At 37.9% G+C, this 22819-nt stretch overlaps 1 protein-coding gene across 1 annotated transcript; it reads right to left on the reverse strand.

The window, feature by feature from the left end:
- Positions 1-906: 906 nt before the first annotated feature.
- Positions 907-18020, reverse strand: LOC133615986 (nucleobindin-2-like). The gene is made up of 13 exons (XM_061974938.1): positions 17927-18020; positions 17440-17580; positions 13216-13323; positions 11356-11488; positions 11184-11287; positions 8676-8861; positions 8498-8588; positions 8365-8423; positions 8200-8292; positions 7910-7999; positions 6333-6503; positions 2217-2277; positions 907-2152 (listed from the first exon to the last, which is right to left on the reverse strand). The coding sequence occupies exons 1-13, from the start codon at positions 17948-17950 to the stop codon at positions 1956-1958; spliced, it is 1458 nt and encodes a 485-aa protein (XP_061830922.1). The 5' UTR covers positions 17951-18020; the 3' UTR covers positions 907-1955.
- Between the last annotated feature and the right edge of the window lie 4799 nt (positions 18021-22819).

Genomic DNA, 22819 nt, shown 5'->3' on the forward strand with positions numbered 1-22819 from the left:
TTTTTCTTTCTTTCTTTTATAATTGTCACACAAACACTAGGTGTGGTGAGATTGTCCTCTGCATTTGACTCATCACCCTCACCCCCTGGGAGGTGAGGGGAGCAGCAGCGGTGGCCGTGCCCGGGAATAATTTTTGGTGATTTAACCCCCAAATCCAACCCTTGATGCTGAGTGCCAAGCAGTCCCATTTTTATACGTATGAATATAAACGTATACACAATTTAATTTGATTTTAAATGGTTTAATAATAGACTGATAGGTAACTTGCTCTGAAGTTGTAAGCAGATATTTAGGGATACATTTAAGATAACCAAAAAAAAGATGCTTGGAATTTGATATTAAAGTGTAGTACTTTCTATTTTGACAGAAAAAAATACATGTACTGTATGCAATTTCATATTTTAAACTTAAATCTAATATTACAACAAATATATTATCGCACATTCCAAACTTTACAAAAAAGTACTTTAAATATCTGCTTGACTCATGATTTTGAAGCAACTTATCCATCAAATTGTACAATGTAAAAATAATTTTTCGGCAAAAAATGTTTACTGTAAAAACAAAAACAAAAAAAGTGTAATGTTTTCCCATTTACAGTAATACACCGTATAAACGACCGTAGATTCCCATTTACATTTACAGTATACATTGTAAAAAAATTGTACATTTTATGTAAAATTTCAGCAGCTAAACTTGACTATAAAATCTACATGTTTTTCTTAGTGTACGTAAAAATATATAACAATAAATAATTGTGTAATGAAGCAATTTAAAATGTATATATTGTTCACTGTTACAAGTGCGATAACTGCGATGTGGCCCCCAATGAAAACAAGTTTAACACCCCCTGTGGTAAATGATGTGGCAGACGGACCACACAAAATGATGCAGTCAACCAAAAAATCATGTGGTGAATCACTTTATAAATGTTATGGCGGGCCACTTTACATGGCGTACCTCCTTGAATAACACGGTGGGCACATAAAAGAAGGCTTGCCTAGTTAAATGATGTAGCAAACCTTATAAATGTGACCATCAATGGGCCTTGAGTTTGACAGCGGTGGCATACTGTGATTAATACACTTATCTTATGTGTGTATGATCAGTGGCCCAAACTGAAAGGTTGTAGTCTTTTTATTATGTGGAACTGAGACATCCAGCAGCAAGCAAAATCAGAACCACTTGTACACCTTGTGCAAACTATTGTGCATCATTTTGCAAAGAAAACCCTGACGCAGACAAATAATGTGAAACCTTTGCTGTTTGTGTGAACGGAAACAATAATAAAAAGGTAAGGCCAATTAAAGTTGCGTTGCTAGAAAACCACAACAGGGCAGAAACTAAAGAAATGGTAAGTTAGCTCACTTCACATAAAAATCCCAGTTTTGCCCTTTTTTTCCCCACCTTTTAAAATTCAGGACTCCTGAACGTATTTCGATGCCATTGTAATCTGAAAGGTATTTGCAAATCATTAAAAAAAATGACACTAGTTGCGTGTTTAAGTTAAAAATGTGATCAAATGCCACACACAAACGTGCACATGAGCAAAAAATGTCCTTCAAATGTAAACATCAATAAACATTTATATTTGACTGGGTGGGGATACAAATTGGTAAAAAATTGTGATCGGTTTGTGATTTATTAAGAGTGACAAACTTAAACTTCATTGGTACTTTTTGTGTACTGGTTGGCCTTTTTGTACCGGTAATTGAAATGATGAGGATTTGTTCCACAGGAAATGTACGATTACATATTTAGTAACATTCCAGCCCCGTTCTTGACGTTTATAAAAATGGTTGGCGTTTCCATCCTGTAAATCCGTGAGTCCTGGAAGCAAAGAGTTCATGGTCTGTGCTTCGAGTGTCCTGAGCGTCTTCCAAAGCACCTTCGCTCATCGCGGAGGAAGAAGAGGTCAGCCTTGCTTGCAAATGTCTGCTGGCTGAGAAAAGGATTCACTGGAGGCGGTTCTCGTCTTGTGGGCTTTCCTGGTGGCCTGGCGGCAAATCCTGGTGCGTCTGCTCGGCCCCTTGTTGGTTCTGAATCTGGTTCTGGTCCTGGGAAGCGTCGTGGTGGACTGGATCTGCGGGGTGCTGCTCCTGGACGAGGACGGCGTCTTGATCGTGGATCTCTGGGACGGCGTTTCCTTCGACTGTCACGACGACGACAACTTTTAGACGTGAGCCCAAAACAAAGGAAAGTACTGCTGAACTTACTGTGGTCCTCAGGAGGTTGTTGCTGTTTTTCAGCTTTCAGCTGTTCCATGTGATCCACAGCCTGGACACAACAATGGCAGCCATGGTTAATAATACCGTATTTTTCGGACTATAAGTTTTTTTCATAGTTTGGTGCGACTTATATATATTTTTTTCCTTTTTTATTATGCATTTTCGGCAGGTGCGACTTATACTCCGGTGCGACTTATACTACGAAAAATGCGGTACTAAGAATAGTTCATATCAAAATAAATCACTAAATAATATGTTGTGTTGCTACTGTAGACAAAAAAAAAATCTCAGTTTAATTTTGGTTAAAAAAAAAAAGTGGACTCTTTTTAAAGCCCTCCTTTAACTGTTAATGTGTTTTAGTTTTAAATTGCTAAGCTCTGATTTTCTTATTGTAGAACGTTTGAGACGTTTGAAAATGAAAACTGTGTAACAAATAAACTCCTATTATTATTGTTATTGTTATTAAGTAGATCCCCGCTTATGTACCTGATTTGAATTGTAAAAAATATATTTTTTTATTAGTAATTTGTATAAAATGTGGTTTGGCAGCACTAACTGCAGGCGGGGGGGACAAGGGCATTATCATTATAACTTCATCGTATAGTCGCATTTGCTATTACACATGTAATAAAAAGGTTTAACAAATTTAAACAGATGAGGACACATTTGTGTTATTACTATCAACATATCTGTTTCTTGTTACTTTACATAGTTGTGTTTTTATATTGCTGCTTATTTTATTACTACAATGTAGAGCTGGGCGATATGGCCTTTTTTTTATTAATATCTCTATATTTTTAGGCCAGAATATAAAACAATTATTTCACATTTTTAAGTACATAACTCCACATGTGTTCATTCATAGTTTTGATGCCTTCAGTGACAATCTACAATGTAAATAGTCATGAAAATAAAGAAAACACATTGAATGAGAAGGTGTGTCCAAACTTTTGGCCTGTAACGCTTAAATCTCCAGAGCAACTTCAGATCTGTCAACATAAAGTTTAGTTTTGTGTTTTTTTCTATGTTTAATGCCCTAAATATGCAACATTTTCTCCAAAAATCTGATGTTAAGAAATTGAAGCCTTAAATAGGTCAGTATATTGGGGCCTTTGCTGTTCCTAGTATACAAACGACTTGTGATCGGCATGCGACTGTGAATTGTTCTTGTTTGCGGATGACTCGGCCCTGCTGGTATCAGACAGGGACAAGTCACAGGTGAAGAAAATCACAGGTGAAGAAATCACAGGTGAAGAAAATCACAGGTGAAGAAAATCCTCAGTGCTGAACTCTGTAGAACTTGCACCTGGCTCGCTGACAACAAGCTATCCATACACTTGGGTAAAACAGAATCCATCCTGTTTGGGTCCCACATCAACCTTAAGAAAGTCAATGACTTCACTATAAAAGTGGGTGACATTGTTATCACCAGGAAGGATGAGGTCACCTACATAGGTTCCATTCTAGAGGCTAATCTTTCCTGTGATGAAATGGCAACCAAGGTCATCAAAAAGGTCAACCAACGAGCGAGATTTCTCTATAGAATCTCCTCTCTGGTCAACAAAAGCACCATAAGGATTCTAGCGGAAACTCTCGTTCAACCCTTTTTCGATTACGCATGCACCTCCTGGTACCCTAGCACCTCCAAAACCCTCAAATCTAGACTCCAAACATCCCAGAACAAGCTAGTCAGATTACTTCTGGACCTCCACCCCAGATCCCACCTCACTCCTACCCACTTCTCCAAAGTGGGCTGGCTCAGGGTGGAGGACAGAGTAAAACAACTTGCACTGAGCCTAGTCTATAAAATCCGCTACACCTCCTTGATACCGAAGTACATGTCAAACTAGTTCCTTAATGTAAATGACCGCCATAACCACAACACCAGGGGGAGCTCCACTAACCATGTTAAACCCAGATTCTGATCTAACAAAGGTCTTAACTCATTCTCTTTCTATGCCACATCAATGTGGAATGCACTCCCAACAGGTATAAAAGAAAGGGCATCTCTATCCTCCTTCAAAACCGCAATAAAAGTACACCTCCAGGCAACTTCAACCCTAAACTAACACCCTTCCCGGATTGTTAATAATCAAATGTAAATAATCAAATGTAGATACTTTTCTTATGCCTTCTGATCTCTCTCTCTCTATGTCCACTACTTGCTGTACATATCCTACCAAGTCAGACCTACACTGTTTCAATATCCATTTCTCTGTTCTCAATTGTTGATGACTGATGATAACAACCAAACCTAACCCCCCCCCCCCCCCCCATCCACACCCCGCAATGTAAATAATGTAAATAATTAAATAATTCAATGTATACAGTCTGATGATTATCTTGTGTGATGACTGTATTATGATGATAGTATATATCTGTATGATGAATCAATTTAAGTGGACCCTGACTTTAACAAGTTGAAAAACTTATTCGGGTGTTACCATTTAGTGGTCAATTGTACGGAATATGTACTTCACTGTGCAACCTACTAATAAAAGTCTCAATCAATCAATAAAAAAAAAATCATAATAACATTGATTTTTATTCATTATTATTTTTTGAGAAATAATTTGTTATTTCTTTTATTTCAAACACCATTAAAATTAACAGAGATTCAAAAGGGCCCCACACATAAAAGTATTAAAAGTAAGTCATACATGTTTTTTTTGTTTTACTTTTAACGCTTAAATCTCTGGATCAACTCCAGATCTTTCTATCGATACGTTTTTGTCATTTTTCATTACAAAAAATGCAGTATTTTCCATTCAAAAAATATTTCAAAGTGTAAAACTTGACGTAAAGTAATTGGACCCTTAAAAATGTCAAAACATTGATTTTGATTCATTATTTAGTTTGAGCAATGACAGTTTTAAAGAAAAACAACAACATGTATGGCAGCTTTGTGTTATTAGGAGTCTCCTTACATTTCACCTGTATGCTCTTTAGCTCTTTTATCACACTTTGTTGTAATAGTACCTTTTAAAATTATTACATTTAAAATTAGCTGCTGGCACTTTGACCACATCTGTAGTAGACTATTGTGTACTCTTGTGCCATTCAGAAGATAGACTGTAGGGGGCAGTAACGTTTGCATGCTGGTTGGAGCCAGCTTGAGACTGGAGAATAGTTCAAGGCAGAGTTGTTGTTGTTCTAGAAACTACTGCTGACTTTGTATCGTTCTGCCTCAGTGTTATTCTGCCACCTTTACAGTATTTTAAGTATTCATGTAGCTAACTTTAGCACCAAAATGAGGCACTAATAGCTACTCAGTTTTTGGGTCTGGTTACAACCATTACAGCATCATGGAAATATAACTCATGTAAACAAAGACTCGACTTGAAGTGTGTGTGTGTGTGTGTGTGTGTGTGTGTGTGTGTGTGTGTGTGTGTGTGTGTGTGTGTGTGTGTGTGTGTGTGTGTGTTAGAATAATTATGTATATATTATCACACTAACTTTAGCATGCTTAAAGTCCATTGCTTTAGTTATTAGCTATTGTGCTCGAGTTAAGACTTTTCTAATCTATGCAAGGACAAAACTTCTTGTCTGAGGGGTGGCCTCAGCCACAGATGTTATCTTTGTTTTAGCCCGCGAACAGCCAAGGACTTCAACGAAGATAAGATGACAGCATGCAGACGAAGCAGAGACTTCAAGGACCTCAAAGAAGATAAGATGACAACACGCGGACGAAGCGGGGACAAGGCAAAATCACAAGGCCCCCAGCACATACCGTCACATATTGTGCGTCCTGGACCTGCTTTGCATAATATAAGTGACCACTCCTTTTAGAGGCGGCCTTAGTGTTGTTGACTGTGGAACTCCTGAATAAATAGAGGGACGCAGGAACTGAACCTTAGAGTATAGGGCGAGACTGTGACTAAGTGTGCAGCTCCATGCGTTCTCCCCATGAGCTAAATTGAACTCTGTCTCTGCATGATTCCTTGCTTCTTGTCTGATTAATAGATGTCATCCATGTTTGAACCTGACAGTGTGTGTGAGTGTGTGTGTGTGTGTGTGTGTGTGTGTGTGTGTGTGTGTGTGTGTGTGTGTGTGTGTGTGTGTGTGTGTGTGTGTGTGTGTGTGTGTGTGTGTGTGCGCGCGCACCTGCTGTAACTCCATTTTCTGCGCATTGAGCTGCTCCTGTTGTCTCTCCAGCTCATCTCTCTGTTTCTGGAGGTCAACAGACTTCTGGTGGAGGTCGTGCTCCTGCTGAGCGAGGTGCTCCTCAAATTCCCTCATCTCCTCGTCCGTGTAGGCCTGGTTCTGCTCCAAAGTCTGAAGGTGGACACATGAATGCAGCTACATCACAGTGCTTTGACACATGATTGTGCACTTTGTAGTGACGGGTCAAACCATATTTAAACATCGATAACTTAAGGAGCACAAGGAGTGATACCGTGTCCTTCTAGACTTCCTTGTGTGTCTCACTTTAAGACAAAAAAACAGGTGACCGATACAGCAGTCATTTGACGGTGAAACGCCACTCTGGGTTTATCAGATCCCCGGATTGTAAATAATCAAATGTAGATACTTATTCTTATGCTTTCTGATCTCTCTCTCTATGCCCACTACTTGCTGTACATATCCTACCAAGTCAGTCCTACACTGTTTCAATGTCCATTTCTCTGATGATGCAATTGTTGATGACTGTATTATGATGATAGTATATATCTGTATCATGAATCAATTTAAGTGGACCCCGACTTAAACAAGTTGAAAAACTTATTCGGGTGTTACCATTTAGTGGTCAATTGTACGGAATATGTACTGTACTGTGCAATTTACTAATAAAAGTTTCAATCAATCAATCTATCAATCAGGCGTGCTGCATTTGACATCATTCAAGTCTCCATCATCGATCTAAATGGAACTCAGGAAACGGAACAACTCCTAAGTGTTATTTCGGTATTACACCACCAAATAGATACATTAATTTCATTGTGCTGTTTAAAAAAAAAATATTTCAATAACTTTTTAACAAAGATTAAGACATTATATATTTACACAAGAATATAGTTTTGGTATATTTTGTTATGTAACTTGATTGAATGCAATCAATATGTACCTTTTTTGTTAGGACTCAGAATTCCCTGTTAACAATTGTACTTTTATGGCTACTGTGTAATCCTACATGAGCATAACTATTGTATACAATCAATATGGAGCTTTTTTTTATTTTTTTTTTAATGTGTTTTTTTCCTTGAGTGAAGTGTGAATTATATTTATATAGCACTTTTCTCTAGTGACTCAAAGCGCTTTACATAGTGAAATCCATTATCTATTTAAACCAGTGTGGGTGGCACTGGGAGCAGGTGGGTAAAGTGTCTTGCCCAAGGACACAACGGCAGTGACTAGGATGGCAGAAGCGGAGATCGAACCTGGAACCCTCAAGTTGCTCTACTCTACCAACCAAGCCACACCACCCCTTAAAGTTGTACATGTACCAACGTGTTTTTTAAATTTTAGACCCCAGGAAGAAAAGGGGCTACTGTTGCAGAAGCTAATGGGGATTCTAATAAACTATTTTATTTGCAGGTCAAATGTAGTGACTTTCTTTATCCAACAGGTGGCGAATGACCATGATGAAAAACGTAACAGTATCAGGCAGTGTTCATACAGGTAGTGAGTGTGCCATACACTCAGTGAGGCATCATTTACCCATCTCTAGTACTTAGGCTCACCTCCCAACTGTCCGGCTCCAAGAATTCCTTTTTGTTGGTAGCAGTCAGGAACTCCTCTAATGAGACCAGCCTGTCTTGGTTAGCATCCACCTACAGGGAGAGGTGTATTAGTATTTGGTGTGGTAGTTTCTCATTTATTTAGCTAGAAGATGAGGGTAAAATAAACTAAAATATAACACAGTAGCTCTCTTCCAGTGAAAAGTGATCAATATTACATTCGCAAGACGGAATTTCTGATGCGATGTGGGAGGTCAGTGTAGATTTTCTGTGTTTTCAAGCCTGTACTTCACCTCATTCATGACATGTTCCCTCATGCGTAACCTTTCCTCCTCCATTTCCACCATATCGTCCTCCTCGTTGGTAGGATCATAGATTTTCTCCAGCTGAAACGGCGGGAACGGAAAAGTTAGAGACTATTTAGTCCAAACGGTTCACGTTGTCTGTGACTTTTTTACCTCTTTGGTGAAGAGTGACTCCAGTTCTTGCTCGTCAAAGAAACCATCTCCATTAGTGTCTGCAACAGACAGGCTCCAAATAAGACCAAAGAACAATGAAGGCGTGACCTTTATTTACAGGAAAAGGGCTTACCGTGTAAATTGAAAAAGGTTTTCGGGTCAAAATCCTCAGGGTCCAAACCATCTGTTTCCTCCCACACTTCTTTTAGCTGATTCTCGCTACCCTGCAAGAAGTCATCATGAACTTTGATCACACATTGGAATAATCTGATGAGTTCTACGTGAAGACCCAACAACTCTATCAGACTTACTGGGTGGTTGACTTTGGGATGGTCAGCGTGTTTCTTCCTCAGCTCCTCATAGTGCTCCTCCTCTTGCTTTCTTTTATCTTCATCCAGCGTCTTTAGGTGTTCCTGCCTGTCGTGCTCCTTCATCATTTCATACCTCTTGAACTCCTCGTGTCGCTCTTTGTCAAAATTCTCCAGATCGCTGGTGGCCTGGATGCAGGAAAACAAGGTTTTAAACTTTGAGAGAATTGTCCAGTAAAAGCAGATTTAACATGACCTAAAAGTGACACATTTAACATTCTCCTGGAAGTGAAAATTTGAAAACATGATGAATGAGACAAAGAACACAAGAGACAAAGAATAAGATGAAGGAGATGAAGAGTAAGACGAAAAAGACAAGAGGATGACGAAGGACAAAAAGACCACAACGAAGGAGATGAAAAAGAAGAGAAAAAGGAGATGAAGGAAATTAAGTTGCAGAAGAAAAACATGAAGAAGATGATGATGGAGCCATAAGAAAACCGAGTCGAAAAAATTAAAAGGTGGCAAAGAAAAAATTGACAAAAGAAAAAAGAACAGAAATGAAATGAAGAAAACGAAGGAAAGAAAGAAGAAAAAGAAAATAAAGCAGACCAATGTCACAAAAATAAAAAATAAGAAGGCGAATTAAAAGAAAGACAAAGGAGACGAGGGACACAAAAATGAGAAGAGAAAGAAACGAAGACGACAAACAAGGAGACAAAGAAGATAATGTAAGAGATGACACAAAAAAGAAGAGAATAGAGAATAGGGAGGTGAAGAAAAAGAAGGTACCAAAAAAGAAGAGGAAGAAAGAGTCAAATGTCATGAAAAAGACACTAAGTAGATGAAGAAACGTCAAGAGGGAAAAAAAGGAGACAGAGAAGATGATGAAGAAAATGACAAACAGAGATGAAGGAGAATACAAAAAAGATGAAGGACACGAAAAGGATAGAGACGAAAGCGAAACAGAAAAGACGGAGAAAAAGTTGTAGACGAAGGAGATAAGAAAGCAAATAAGAAGAAAAAAAGGAAGACGATGAAAAAATAGACAAAGGACACAAAGAAGAAGAGAAAAGGGAGATGAAGTAAATGACAAAAGAGAAACAAAGAAAATGGGGAATAAGAAGAATTCAAGTATGTCATTGCCATGTCACCATGTTGTTAATCACCTAAGCTCACAGGTGATGACCTCATTCAGTAGATCAGCCAGGAGACCTTAAAGTTACTATATTGTTTAGAACAGTGTCGAACATTAGCGCCCAACAATGGGTCCAAAAAAATCTGTTTCTCAGCTGTGGTCACTTTTCCACCACTTGTGGTAGTAATGACAATCTCAAACAAACAGACTTATTCTGTTTGTTTGGAGCTATAAGGTCTGGGGCTCAAGTCTTAAAAAAGTTTCTTAAGCACAAAAATAACAACTACCGTATTTTTCGGACTATAAGTCGCAGTTTTTTTCATAGTTTGGCCAGGCTCCAGTGCGATTTATATATGTTTTTTTCCTTCTTTATTATGCATTTTCGGCAGGTGCGACTTATACTCCGGTGCGACTTATACTCCGAAAAATACAGTAAATGGGTAAAGCTCTACTTTAATTTGCACTTTAATTGTATTTACAGTTTAGTTAAAAAACATATTATTAATTTTGTTCATTTTAACACAACGTAACTAAGTAAATGTATTTTCCAGCAGTTATTTATGAGTCCCTTCTTATGCAATATAATTGGTTAGTACTTATTTTTCTACTTCGCCTGACCTAAGTCTAAGGTTTATGTGTTAAATAAATATTAATCTTTGTGAATAACACATGATTTTATGTCATTTGACCAGGTTGTAACCTGTAAGTAGGTTAAATATAATTATTGGATACAATTCAAATCAAGAGTATATTTGAGTGGGCTTCGGGCCTCCCTGTAGTGGAAATGTTGGGCCCTTAGGTCAAAAAGGTAAAGAAACTATTGGTTTAGACCATGCTGTTGTTTGTTTACAAATGCTGCAGTCTATTTATAAAGTCATTCACATAGTCGTAACTAACTTCTACAAAAACCAGTGCTTCTCAAATATTTCCTGTTACGCCCCACCCTAGGAAAAACTAAATATTTCGCCCCCGCACCCCACCCCCCACTCTCCACCATGACTAAAAATAGTATATTTTGTCGATAAATTTGTTATGACAATACCTCTGCATAACATTGTAAGCTTATCAAAAGCCCGCCCCACTGTTTGAGAAAGACTGTACTAAACACAGTGTAAAACACTGTTTAAGGTGGTGGTGATATAAAAAACAACAACTAATATTTCACTCTTAGAATACATTTGCTAACAAACAATATACAGACACTTATCCATACATGTGGTTAACTTGGTTTATTCCTCAAAGTTCAGGATGAATGGCTGCAAATCCTTCACTAAACAATGCCTTTCATAGTCGTGAGTGAGCTACAAACAACATGCATGTATGATGCAATTCACAAACAGTTTAAAAATGTAAAACATAGTAATTAAACTTACCGATTTGATGAGGCGATCCAGGTCATCCACTTCAAATGTGTGTGGATTCATATGGTTCAAGTATTCAAACTGTTTCAACAGAGCCTGGTGGTCCACTGCGATATCTATTGAGGTAGCATAACAATTTATTTCTAGGCTCTTAAGTTACATACATTTTTTCCAGTCAACCCACCATTTCCACCTTCGAGGTCATGCCTTGCTTTAATCAATGTTCGCAGTCTGTTTACCTCCTGCCTCTTCAACTCGTCCAGTTTTGTTCTTACGTGGTGGCTTACAAAGTCCAGCTCTTTGGCTAGTTTACCTTGCTGTGTTGTACACAGAAACACAACATTGTTCAACGTAAGAGCTGTAACAGTCTAAGACTTGAAATAAAAATATAATTATTTTCAATTTTTGCCAGAACACAGGGTTGTTTCTCGAAATATCTGTAAAGGTGTCTGTCTACCCGCATTGTCTAGTGGTAACTACTATACTTATTTAGTTGGATCATCTAGAATCTAGATGAAGAAAAAGATTTCAAAAAATCTAGATGAAGCAGTGTGATGAAATAAGGAATCTTCAGACATTGACAAAACAGCTGTACAGATGACAAGGATACCAGTTGAACCGAAAACAACTAGCCAGCTCTAATGCCAGCTAGAGCTGTCTTCAAATAGTCAAGGATTCGATTCGGAGGGGTCAGATTCGACTATTGCCCTTGCAGGGGAATTGTTTGCTATTAGACCCACATAGGGGAGGAGGTGAGTTAATTAATACGTGCTGGGTCCCCGCTTTCGACTTATACTTCCTCTGTTTAGTCAAGTTTGATGTCTTCTTGGCACAGCACTCCAGCTGAGCAGAGGTCCTCACAAACTCTGCTTTAGACTTTTTTTTGAGGTAGAAAAGTTGCAAATGATAACTTTGTTTTGTTCACTTTTATGAAAGACGTACCTTTCAAAAGACCATTAATTAACTTTGGAGTAGTCACATATATGTACTGGAGCACATCTAAAAGTTAAAGTTAAAGTACCAATGATTGTCACACACACTAGGTGTGGCGAGATTATTCTCTGCATTTGACCCATCACCCTTGATCACCCCCTGGGAGGTGAGGGGAGCAGTGGGCAGCAGCGGTGGCCGCGCCCGGGAATCATTTTGGTGATTTAACCCCCAATTCCAACCCTTGATGCTGAGTGCCAAGCAGGGAGGTAATGGGTCCCATTTTTTTATAGTCTTTGGTATGACTCGGCCGGGGTTTGAACTCACAACCTACCGATCTCAGGGCGGACACTCTAACCACTAGGCCACTGAGTAGGTGTAAGTAATGTTACTGACAACCTAGTGAGCAGTCAATATACACTACATACTGGTTATTTCTCTTAAACGCCATAGATTCCACTGAATGTCGACAATGGGCAAAATCCCTAACAACATAAATTTAACTATGAAAATCTTTAGTTAAAGACAGCCCTAATAATTTGACAGATTTTAATATTCCAGAGGTTCATATTTTTCACTTTACTTTGTTCTTATATGGATGGTTGTGTCACAAAGAAATGTGCAGCTTTCCAAACTATATAGTACCTTATTTAACTAGATTCTTATTTGTGAATTTATTTAAAAAAAACTAACATATCTTATTTGTTGATAGTAGGAGAACATGTTATTCTCGTTGTAAATTGGTGACATTTTTGTTTTATAGTTTCAAAATGTGAAAAACAAATGTGGCTTTTTTTCTATAACTTAAGACTTTTGTTTTACTTTCACAAACGGTATTTACTTATGAACCACATCCAGTGGCATCGCAATAAAACGTGCAGAATGTGTTCATTCACCACATGTAACCTGACATTAGTTTAAAAGAAGAGCTGCTGCATATATCACTAACTATTGATTGATATCTGTATTGGAAATGAACTGCTGGACAGTATCAGTAAATCGGTAAGAAAGTCAATTTTAACACAGAAAGATGTTTTTCTAAATTCTAATAGGTTGTAGAAACATTGTCTTATTTGTTTTTAAAAATCAAAAACAATATAGGTGGCGGATGTACCTTAATGTCTTCCATGTCTGTATTATGGAGTTTTTCTCTAAAATGTTCATCTTTTTCAAGAAAATCAATGACTTCCCTGAGGTAGCGGTCATAGTGGAGGCCAGTGTCCTATGGCGGGAGACAGAAATGATCAGCGTTAATGCATAAATTAAGTCGTCATAACACTCACTTTGTGTGTTTGACGAAAAAAAAGACAGATGTTGTGACTGTGGCACAAAAACTCAAAACATATGTCAAGTTAATGTACATGTTATTTTCTTGAGCAGTTCAGTTGAATTTAATTCTAAAATAGCCTGTTTGCTAGGTTTTGGATTAGCAAATAAAGACAATTCAGGTTTCAACTCACAACTTCTAGAAAGTTACTTCTGATACCTGACTGTAATATTGTAAACAGGGGTGGGGGTGGGGGTGCAGGGGGTCCAAACCTTTTATCAGCGAGGTCTGCATACAGAAAAATCGAAGGATTTTATACATTATTTTTACAATATGCCAAGGGTCAATAAAAATGAGCTAAAAAATAAGGATAAAATAGGGATACAAAATAACTTTATTGTGGCCCCTGTGGCAAACTTAGGACAAATATAAACAAATACAAGAGTAGAGTCTGATTTACAATGGATTTGTACCAGATCCTTTGAGATGTTGCGATTGCACCAATTAACGCAACTTCAGAAATGCACATCATCAACATCAACAAACTGCACTTTCAACATGCGTGGATTAAAAATAAAAATAAAAAAGACTCTCCGCTGTTCGCCACCACACAGATCACAGTACCGGTACCCACACTCTACCGGCTTTTATGTGCGCTCTATTGCAGCGACCATGGGGAAACTATGTGCACATATTTTAAGTTCTGGACACTACATGCACTCTGGATATTATCTGTTTTTATTAGTTACACATAGGGATGTAACGATTTTAACATTTAATATCACAGTTATAGGGACCAAAATTATCCCGGTCAACATTATCATCACGGTATTGTTGAAAGTGCTCATAAAGTACTTATACACACTGAAATATTTTAAGTGTTATTTTTTAATTAACTAAAACAAATAAACACACTGTTAGAAACCCCGCTAATTTGCATGTTTTGTGTTTCTCATGCATCACTGATAGTGTTTTATTCTTATTTTAATGGCTATGCTGACAATTGAATAGCTTAGTTGCTCAGACATCAATGTGTTTATATAAGTTTTGATTGGGGTATGTCGTTTCTTTAAGGGGGAATACTTTAATGTCTCTTGTTTTCATGTTAGCATTTAAACTAGCAAGCTGTCAGTCCGTGTGTTTATCAAAGTGCAGATATCAATCATGATTTCTCGCTAATTAAAATTTTTAAAAGGTAATATTAACTGTCAGGATTTTCATAATCATTCATACAGTTTATCGTTACATCCCCAATACAGAGAAACCCGTTGAAGTTGACGTCCCTCGGATTGGCTCGACATAAGCGGTTGTCGACCTAACCGAAACTGGCCATTGATTGTTTGGCCATTGACATTTATTTGTGACTTTCGCCTGAGACATCAAGATTTTTGTTTGTTGACATTACTTTTCTTCATGTACCAAAATGTGCATTTTGGGGGAAAAAAAGGCAGATCAAAGAACCGTCAGGAGTTTTACAGGGGTTATCATTAATACCGTTTATGGTTACATCCCTACTGTGTGGTAATAAAACTAGGGAAAACATCCAACATTTGTTTGCCAAATTTGGCACATGTTCATGTGCAACTAAAACATATTTTGGTAATCTGTTGAAATTCTGTGCTTTTTGGGGGTTTAATGTTATTATGTATTGCGTTTCAGACATGTTCAACAAGTTACATTAAGAAACATTATGTGGTCAAATTTTCACATTTCAACATGTCTGAAAAGGAGTGGGAAGAAGTAAAGCTTAAAGTCATTCCTAATCCTTCTCTATGTCTTTTACTGATAGTTCATTCACACCACAACCTTTACATGTTTACATTACATTCTAGGGGAAGATGTTGGGGAAAAAATTCAAAGGTAATAACTTTTTGATGATAGTCAATAATGTTGTCTATTAATATTGCAGAATCTGTCATAATCTATGTAATTTCTGTCGTCGTCGTTGGCTTTGGCTGCAACAAGTCTTTATGAGTTGTCTTTTACATCCCTCTAGTCGAGATGATGTCATCTTCAGTATTTGTTCCGTTCCTTAATGTTTTTGAAGGGAAAATGCAATGTTTTCGTAATTTTGTCTATCATTCACAATCCTTATGTAAGACAAGAACAAGTTATTCTTTTTTATGCATTCTAAATTGTAAATAAACGCTAACAAAAGTTGGCTAACAAGAGTTGGCTAACAAAAGAGCCAATGAAAGTCGCTCTATTTCCCCTATAAAGCGCTCTAAAAAACATCCAAAAGCCTAAATCATCGTTTTATATACATGCTTTAAGTATATATGTAATGTAGAAACAGGCACATTCATATTAGAATGTAATATTTACATATTTTGCTCATTTTATGCATTAGGCGGCGTATTAATTTGAGACGCATCTAAAAGTTTGCATTTCCCTTCAACAACATCAACACCCCAAGGTCGTATGCAACCGCTGAGCCTTGGTGCGCTTGGTGTTGGGGGTTGACCTGCGCGAGGAAGAATTCAAGCAGACAATTTTGCAAGTCCTGAGCAGAGGTTCAAATCGCTTAACAAAGACAACTCATGGCAGACTTCATGAGAGAAAACAAAGACTACTTTGGGACAAATGATGATCCAGACCCTTTTATTTTTGAGCCTGAATATACAGAGGATGATCTACAAGTTTTAGAAGCTGTGTGCTATAAACACATCCAGCTTTCAGTGAAACACGAAGCATCATGAAGCAGTAGTGCTAAGTGCTGAGCAAGATACTACTAACATAAGTACGAACTACGAACATAATAAAACAATTGCTGTACAAAGTCTGCTCTCACTGGGATGCCGACTGATGGGAAGTTCATATATACCCATTTAGAGGAAAATGTAATCATAATCCTTACGAAGGGTTAAAAAACAGATTTCGCAAACGAGCGTTTTATCGTGTCTTTCTCATCATCTCTGAGTATAAATTGAATGTTAAAGTTGACCAACCTCACCAGTTTATGACCACATCCTTCTACTATACAGGTGAGAGGCATGATTTATAATGTAGAATTAACTTTTACTAGCGGAGAGGCGATGCAGGAGCTCACCGGCTCAATACGTCACTAAAGCGGCATAAACTCGTTACCGCTCTGTGATCACGGCACCAATAAAAATAGTTTGTCTGCAGTAGCGCTTATAAAAACAACATGAGATGTAAATTAGGGCTGCAACTAACGATTAATTTGATAATCGATTATTACTTTGATTAATCGATAAATAATCGGATAAAAGAGACAAACTACATTTCTATCCTTTCCAGTATTTTACTGGAAAAAAAACAGCATACTGGCACCATACTTATTTTGATTATTGTTTCTCAGCTGTTTGTACATGTTGCAGTTTATAAATAAAGGTTTATATAAAAAAAAATAATAAAAAGAAAAAAAAAAAGAAAAAGGAATTGCCTCTGCGCATGCGCATAGCATAGATCCAACGAATCGATGACTAAATTAATCGCAAACTATTTTTATAATCGATTTTAATCGATTTAATCGATTAGTTGTTGCAGCCCTAATGTAAATACAATATTGTTGGGGGCTATGGGATGTTTTTTTAGAGGGCGGAATAAAGTACTCCAACTAACTGCATTGTTAGCCACCTCGTGCTTGCCATATTTTAGGACTTAGAATGCAGAAAAAAAGAAAAGCATGTGTTCTTGTCTTACATACAATGTTAACGATAGGCAACATTGCAGAAAAAAGTGCAGTTCCCCTTTAAAAGGTACTTTAGTTTCTTTCTGTCCTTCATTTTAGGTTACAAACAACACTGAAGCTATTGATGACACATTCAAAATCCCAATCTGATGCAATGTCATTGAAATAAACCAGCCTCTAACCATTGCGACTCTCTGGAAAAAGCTGACGGCACACAAAATCAGACATTTTAAGCTTCAGCAATTACAAGAAAAAGCCTGTGAAATCCTGGACTAACTGGTTGACCTGTATGATGTCATTACAAACAAAAAGATCGGTTGTGGCTTGTGCAGCCCTTTGAGACACTTGGGATTAAGAGCTATATAAATAAACTTTGATTGATTGATTGACTTTGAAACATGATGTGTTTTTCTTACCACACTGGCTGGAGCTGTTTCAGTTTTCATCTCAGGCGCTTTGATTTTGGTCCTGTCAATACTGATAGGAACTGCCTCCACATTGTGGATGTGGACAAGCACCAGAACCCAGCTGACCAGCAGGACATGATTCCACCACATCTTTCCAATTAAAGAGAACAAACAGTGAAATCAATAGAGTTATAAGAACATCCACACAATCATGTAAATACTTTAATGACGAATGGCGCCCGTTAAGACAGTATATTTAAGGGTATTTGAAAAGGTTTAGCGTCAATAAATAAATAAATGAATACATCATTACTGTCTAGCTAATTATACTCAAATGTGGATGTTGACGTTAGCCTTTAGCACTGCTACTGTCAGCTTTGGCCAGTAACTCTTCCTTTGGTCCCCCGGAACTAAAACGGACTTAAATCTGTCAGTGACTACATTTAAACATTTCCTTAAAATGAGTCAGACAAATGCGTGTTTGTAGTATACTCACGTTACTACGGCTGTAAAAGACCATTTGCTGGATTAATTCTCTTCTACCTCTTCCTCGTAACAGCTCAGTCGGCAAGTAGCTAGTTAGACGACAGGGGGCGGGGCCAGTAGAAAGGCTTATTTTCATTGGTCCGCTCAGACGTCAGTCAAATGCTCAGCGGTTAGGTTGAGTTGGATCTTACGTGGCGAGGTGACGAAAGTGTCTGCGCATGTGCAAACAAGAATGATCCCGAAGCAATTTTGGGAGTTGAGTGCACGTTTTGACAATATTATACAACTTTGTATTACGCTATTCATTTGAAAGCTTACTATTGTGATGTTTGCCCAATGTAGGCATTGGCCATACAACTTTAATGAATTGCCACATGAGCTGTCGCATTGTCTCCTGCAGAGTTCTGCAATAGCAGACTAAAGTCATTTTCCTTCAATTTCAAGTCCCTCTAATTATCTTTTAACTCGGGTGTTTTTACCATTAGGCCATAAGGTGGACCAGGAAAAAGTGGCTAGAAAGTGATTTTCGTTCCCACGTGTGGGCACTACTCTTTTTTCTTTCTTTCTTTTTTGCATTTTTGCATAGACAATGTCATTGTGGATATTAGGTTAAAAGTTTTCCGCAAAATATTCTGCCGGTTTTTTTTTAGAGTCATAAATGTATAAAAATAGGAATTACAAGAAAACGAAAATCTTATGCAGCTGTTTTTTCTTCTAAATGTATTTACATTCATCCTGGAAACAGAATCTCTCTCACAAATGGACGTTAATACATATACCTAACATTTGAGACAAGTATTTTAGCATTGGTATACTTTAATTTGAATTTAAACCATGAAACATACAAAAAAAATTAAAGAAACGCTCAAAATAAGTGAATAGCAACCTATACAATTGAACATACACATGGTACATTTTGCTAAACAATGATGTTTTATACATTAAAAATTTCAGTAGATACTATGTTATAAGAGGAAGTAAACAATAAAATAAAATAAAGAACACTTTGGCCCAAAATGGCTGACATCAATCAAAATATCGAATAATGTCGAAAAATGGAAATACAACAAAAACTGCATTACAGTTTAGAATCTGTACACAATATGGTATAAAACAATATTTACATGAACAAAACAATGTGTTGATGTCACAGCAGGTCTTGAGTATTTTTTTATATACACTTTTTAATTATTTTGTCTTATATGGCTTTAACAATGTGCAAAGTTAACTTTGCACATTGTTAAAGCCATATCTCAAGAATTCTTTGATAGATTTTCCTCAAATTTGGCACAAACTCAAACTATGATTATTATAATTGTTTTAAGGTCAAGTGCCCTGTAACCTCACATTCTATTTTTTAAGTATTTAACTTAAGTAACTAAAAAAAAAAGAAATAGTAAAATACTCTGAGGTTTTTTTTTCAAGTGTGGCAAAAACTCAAATTTTTATTAGAGAACTACCTGAATAAGTGTGACTTTGCATATTCTGAACGAGGGAGACATTGTTCATCTCTTAGCTATCACTATCATCAGAGCCATCTTCCCATGTGCTTTTATCCTCTGTTTCCATGGAAATATTGGCACAATTTTGGACTACCTTTAACACACTATCAGGGGCAGGATTTGTAGTCATCCATGTAACTTTTAACTCATCATCCTCAATGTGCCATCCATTGTCATTGGGTGAAAGGACAGACACTATGGGTGTCTGTCTCTGACCTTTAGATGCAAGATACATCATGTCTTGACAAACAGTTATCACTTTTAGGTTCACATCTTCTGGAATATCAACATAACAGGCTAGTGTTGGTTCCTCTGTTGCACCTACAATCCAAGCAATAACATTGTACAGTTCAAGTGGCACAACAGATTTTGCATTAAATCATCTGATGTGGGTGGCCAGGGGCACGTCATACCCGGAGAGTCACATAGTAGCTGCTTCAATATCAGCGCTGCACTATAAAGTGTCCTCGTGTTCTCAGTAGTTTGCGGACCAGCTGTTGTTCTTGCCATGTGTTCAGTGTCACTTTCACCTAGGCTTACTTCAGTTGACTCAGTTGTGTCTGTACCTGATGGATGAGGTAGCCTGTCTATCAGTTTATCTGCAGACAATGTTTCAACAAAAACCAGTTCGCAGATGTTGCGCTTGCTGGGGCAGTGAAACACCAGTTGGGAAAAGTCCATAGTAAGCCTTCTCTTTAAAATATGCCTGCAACATAAGAACACAGGGAAAGAGGAGCACAAGGGTGTAAATAAAGATATATTCATACTGAAAAGTATTAGTAGTTTAAATATACTATCAAAGCCTTTTTTTACTGTTATGCTGATGACACCCAACTCTACATGCCCCTAAAGCTGACCAACACGCCGGATTGTAGTCAGCTGGAGGCGTGTCTTAATGAAATTAAACAATGGATGTCAGCTAACTTCTTGCAACTCAACGCCAAGAAAACGGAAATGCTGATTATCGGTCCTGCTAAACACCGACATTTATTTAATAATACCACCTTAACATTTGACAACCAAACAATTACACAAGGCGACTCAGTAAAGAATCTGGGTATTATCTTTGACCCAACTCTCTCGTTTGAGTCACCCATTAAGAGTGTTACTAAAACGGCCTTCTTTCATCTCCGTAATATTGCTAAAATTCGTTCTATTTTATCCACTAGCGACGCTGAGATCATTATTCATGCGTTCGTTACGTCTCGTCTCGACTACTGTAACGTATTATTTTCGGGTCTCCCTATGTCTAGCATTAAAAGATTACAGTTGGTACAAAATGCGGCTGCTAGACTTTTGACAAGAACAAGAAAGTTTGATCATATTACGCCTATACTGGCTCACCTGCACTGGCTTCCTGTGCACTTAAGATGTGACTTAAAGGTTTTACTACTTATGTATAAAAATACTACACGTTCTAGCTCCAGCCTATCTTGCCGATTGTATTGTACCATATGACCCGGCAAGAAATCTGCGTTCAAAAAACTCCGGCTTATTAGTGATTCCCAAAGCCCCAAAAAAGTCTGCGGGCTATAGAGCGTTTTCTATTCGGGCTCCAGTACTATGGAATGCCCTCCAGGTAACAGTTAGAGATGCTACCTCAGTAGAAGCATTTAAGTTCCATCTTAAAACTCATTTGTATACTCTAGCCTTTAAATAGACCACCCTTTTTTAGACCAGTTGATCTGCCGTTTCTTTTCTTTTCTCCTCTGCTCCCCCCTCTCCCTTGTGGAGGGGGAGACACACAGGTCCGGTGGCCATGGATGAAGTGCTGGCTGTCCAGAGTCGGGACCCGGGGTGGACCACTCGCCTGTGCATCAGTTGGGAACATCTCTGCGCTGCTGACCCGTCTCCGCTCGGGATGGTTTCCTGCTGGCCCTACTATGGACTGGACTCTTACTATTATGTTGGATCCACTATGGACTGGACTCTCACAATATTATGTCAGACCCACTCGACATCCATTGCATTCGGTCTCCCCTAGTGGGGAGGGGGTTACCCACATATGCGGTCCTCTCCAAGGTTTCTCATAGTCATTCACATCGACGTCCCACTGGGGTGAGTTTTTCCTTGCCCTTATGTGGGCTCTGTACCGAGGATGTCGTTGTGGCTTGTGCAGCCCTTTGAGACACTTGTGATTTAGGGCTATATAAATAAACATTGATTGATTGATTGATTAAATTATTTATTATTCTTTTGATATTTTCCAGCATAAAAGTGTTTTACATTGCTGCCAAAATAAGCTTCTGTTGTTACCTGTAGTTTAAAGCATCACAATCTTCAAGTTTTTGCACCGTATTTAAAAACATTTCTGGTTCGTTCTCAGCACCTCCTGATTAACAATTATCCTTTGGCGGATGATCGTCTCGCAGAATATGTTGTCGCTGGCATCAAAGATTGGTTCACTTCTGAAAAGGAACACACACACATTTAATAGTCGAGATTGTAGCTACATACAAACAGCCTTTACAAGTGCATCTAAAACAAATGTAATATCATGGAAAAGTCCATTCAAAAAGTGAAACTTTTATTTATTCTATATTCATTTCATAATTATTGACACTGTATCTGTCATTCATCTATATTTTGAATTGTAATTTATAATGTGTATATAATTGATAATGCAGTTTAATAACTCACACTTCTTCATCTGCGGTTCCAGTAACTGTTACATCAAACTTTGTCATGAACCTGGTGTACTGTCTGGAACAGGACTTGTGGTACCGCACCTCCATGGCCACACAGTCTCTGTCTTCAATATGCAAGAGAATGCTACCGTCTTTCTTTATCCTGGCAGCGTTCATCAACTGGCCTAAAAATAAAAGATGATTAAATGGTTTGTATGTGTGTAAGTGCTACGTGTAGTGTGTGTGTGTGTGTGTGTGTGTGTGTGTGTGTGTGTGTGTGTGTGTGTGTGTGTGTGTGTGTGTGTGTGTGCGTGTGTGTTTGTGTGTGTGTTTACCTGCTGAAAGCGTTTCTGCCTGTGAAAGATTGATTGATTGATTGAGACTTTTATTAGTAGGTTGCACAGTGAAGTACATATTCCGTACAATTGACCACTAAATGGTAACACCCGAATACGTTTTTCAACTTGTTTAAGTCGGGGTCCACTTAAATTGATTCATGATACAGATATATACTATCATATATACTATCATCATACTACAGTCATCACACAAGATAATCATCAGGGTATATACATTGAATTATTTACATTATTTACAATCCGGGGTGTGGAGGGTTAGGTTTGGTTGTTATCATCAGTCATCAACAATTGAGAACAGAGAAATGGATATTGAAACAGTGTAGGGACGGCGTGGCGCAGTGGAAGAATGGCCGTGCGCGACCCGAGGGTCCCTGGTTCAATCCCCACCTAGTACCAACCTCGTCATGTCCGTTGT

Source organism: Nerophis lumbriciformis, linkage group LG15 (genome assembly GCF_033978685.3).
Source record: "Nerophis lumbriciformis linkage group LG15, RoL_Nlum_v2.1, whole genome shotgun sequence".
Classification (NCBI taxonomy): domain Eukaryota; kingdom Metazoa; phylum Chordata; class Actinopteri; order Syngnathiformes; family Syngnathidae; genus Nerophis; species Nerophis lumbriciformis.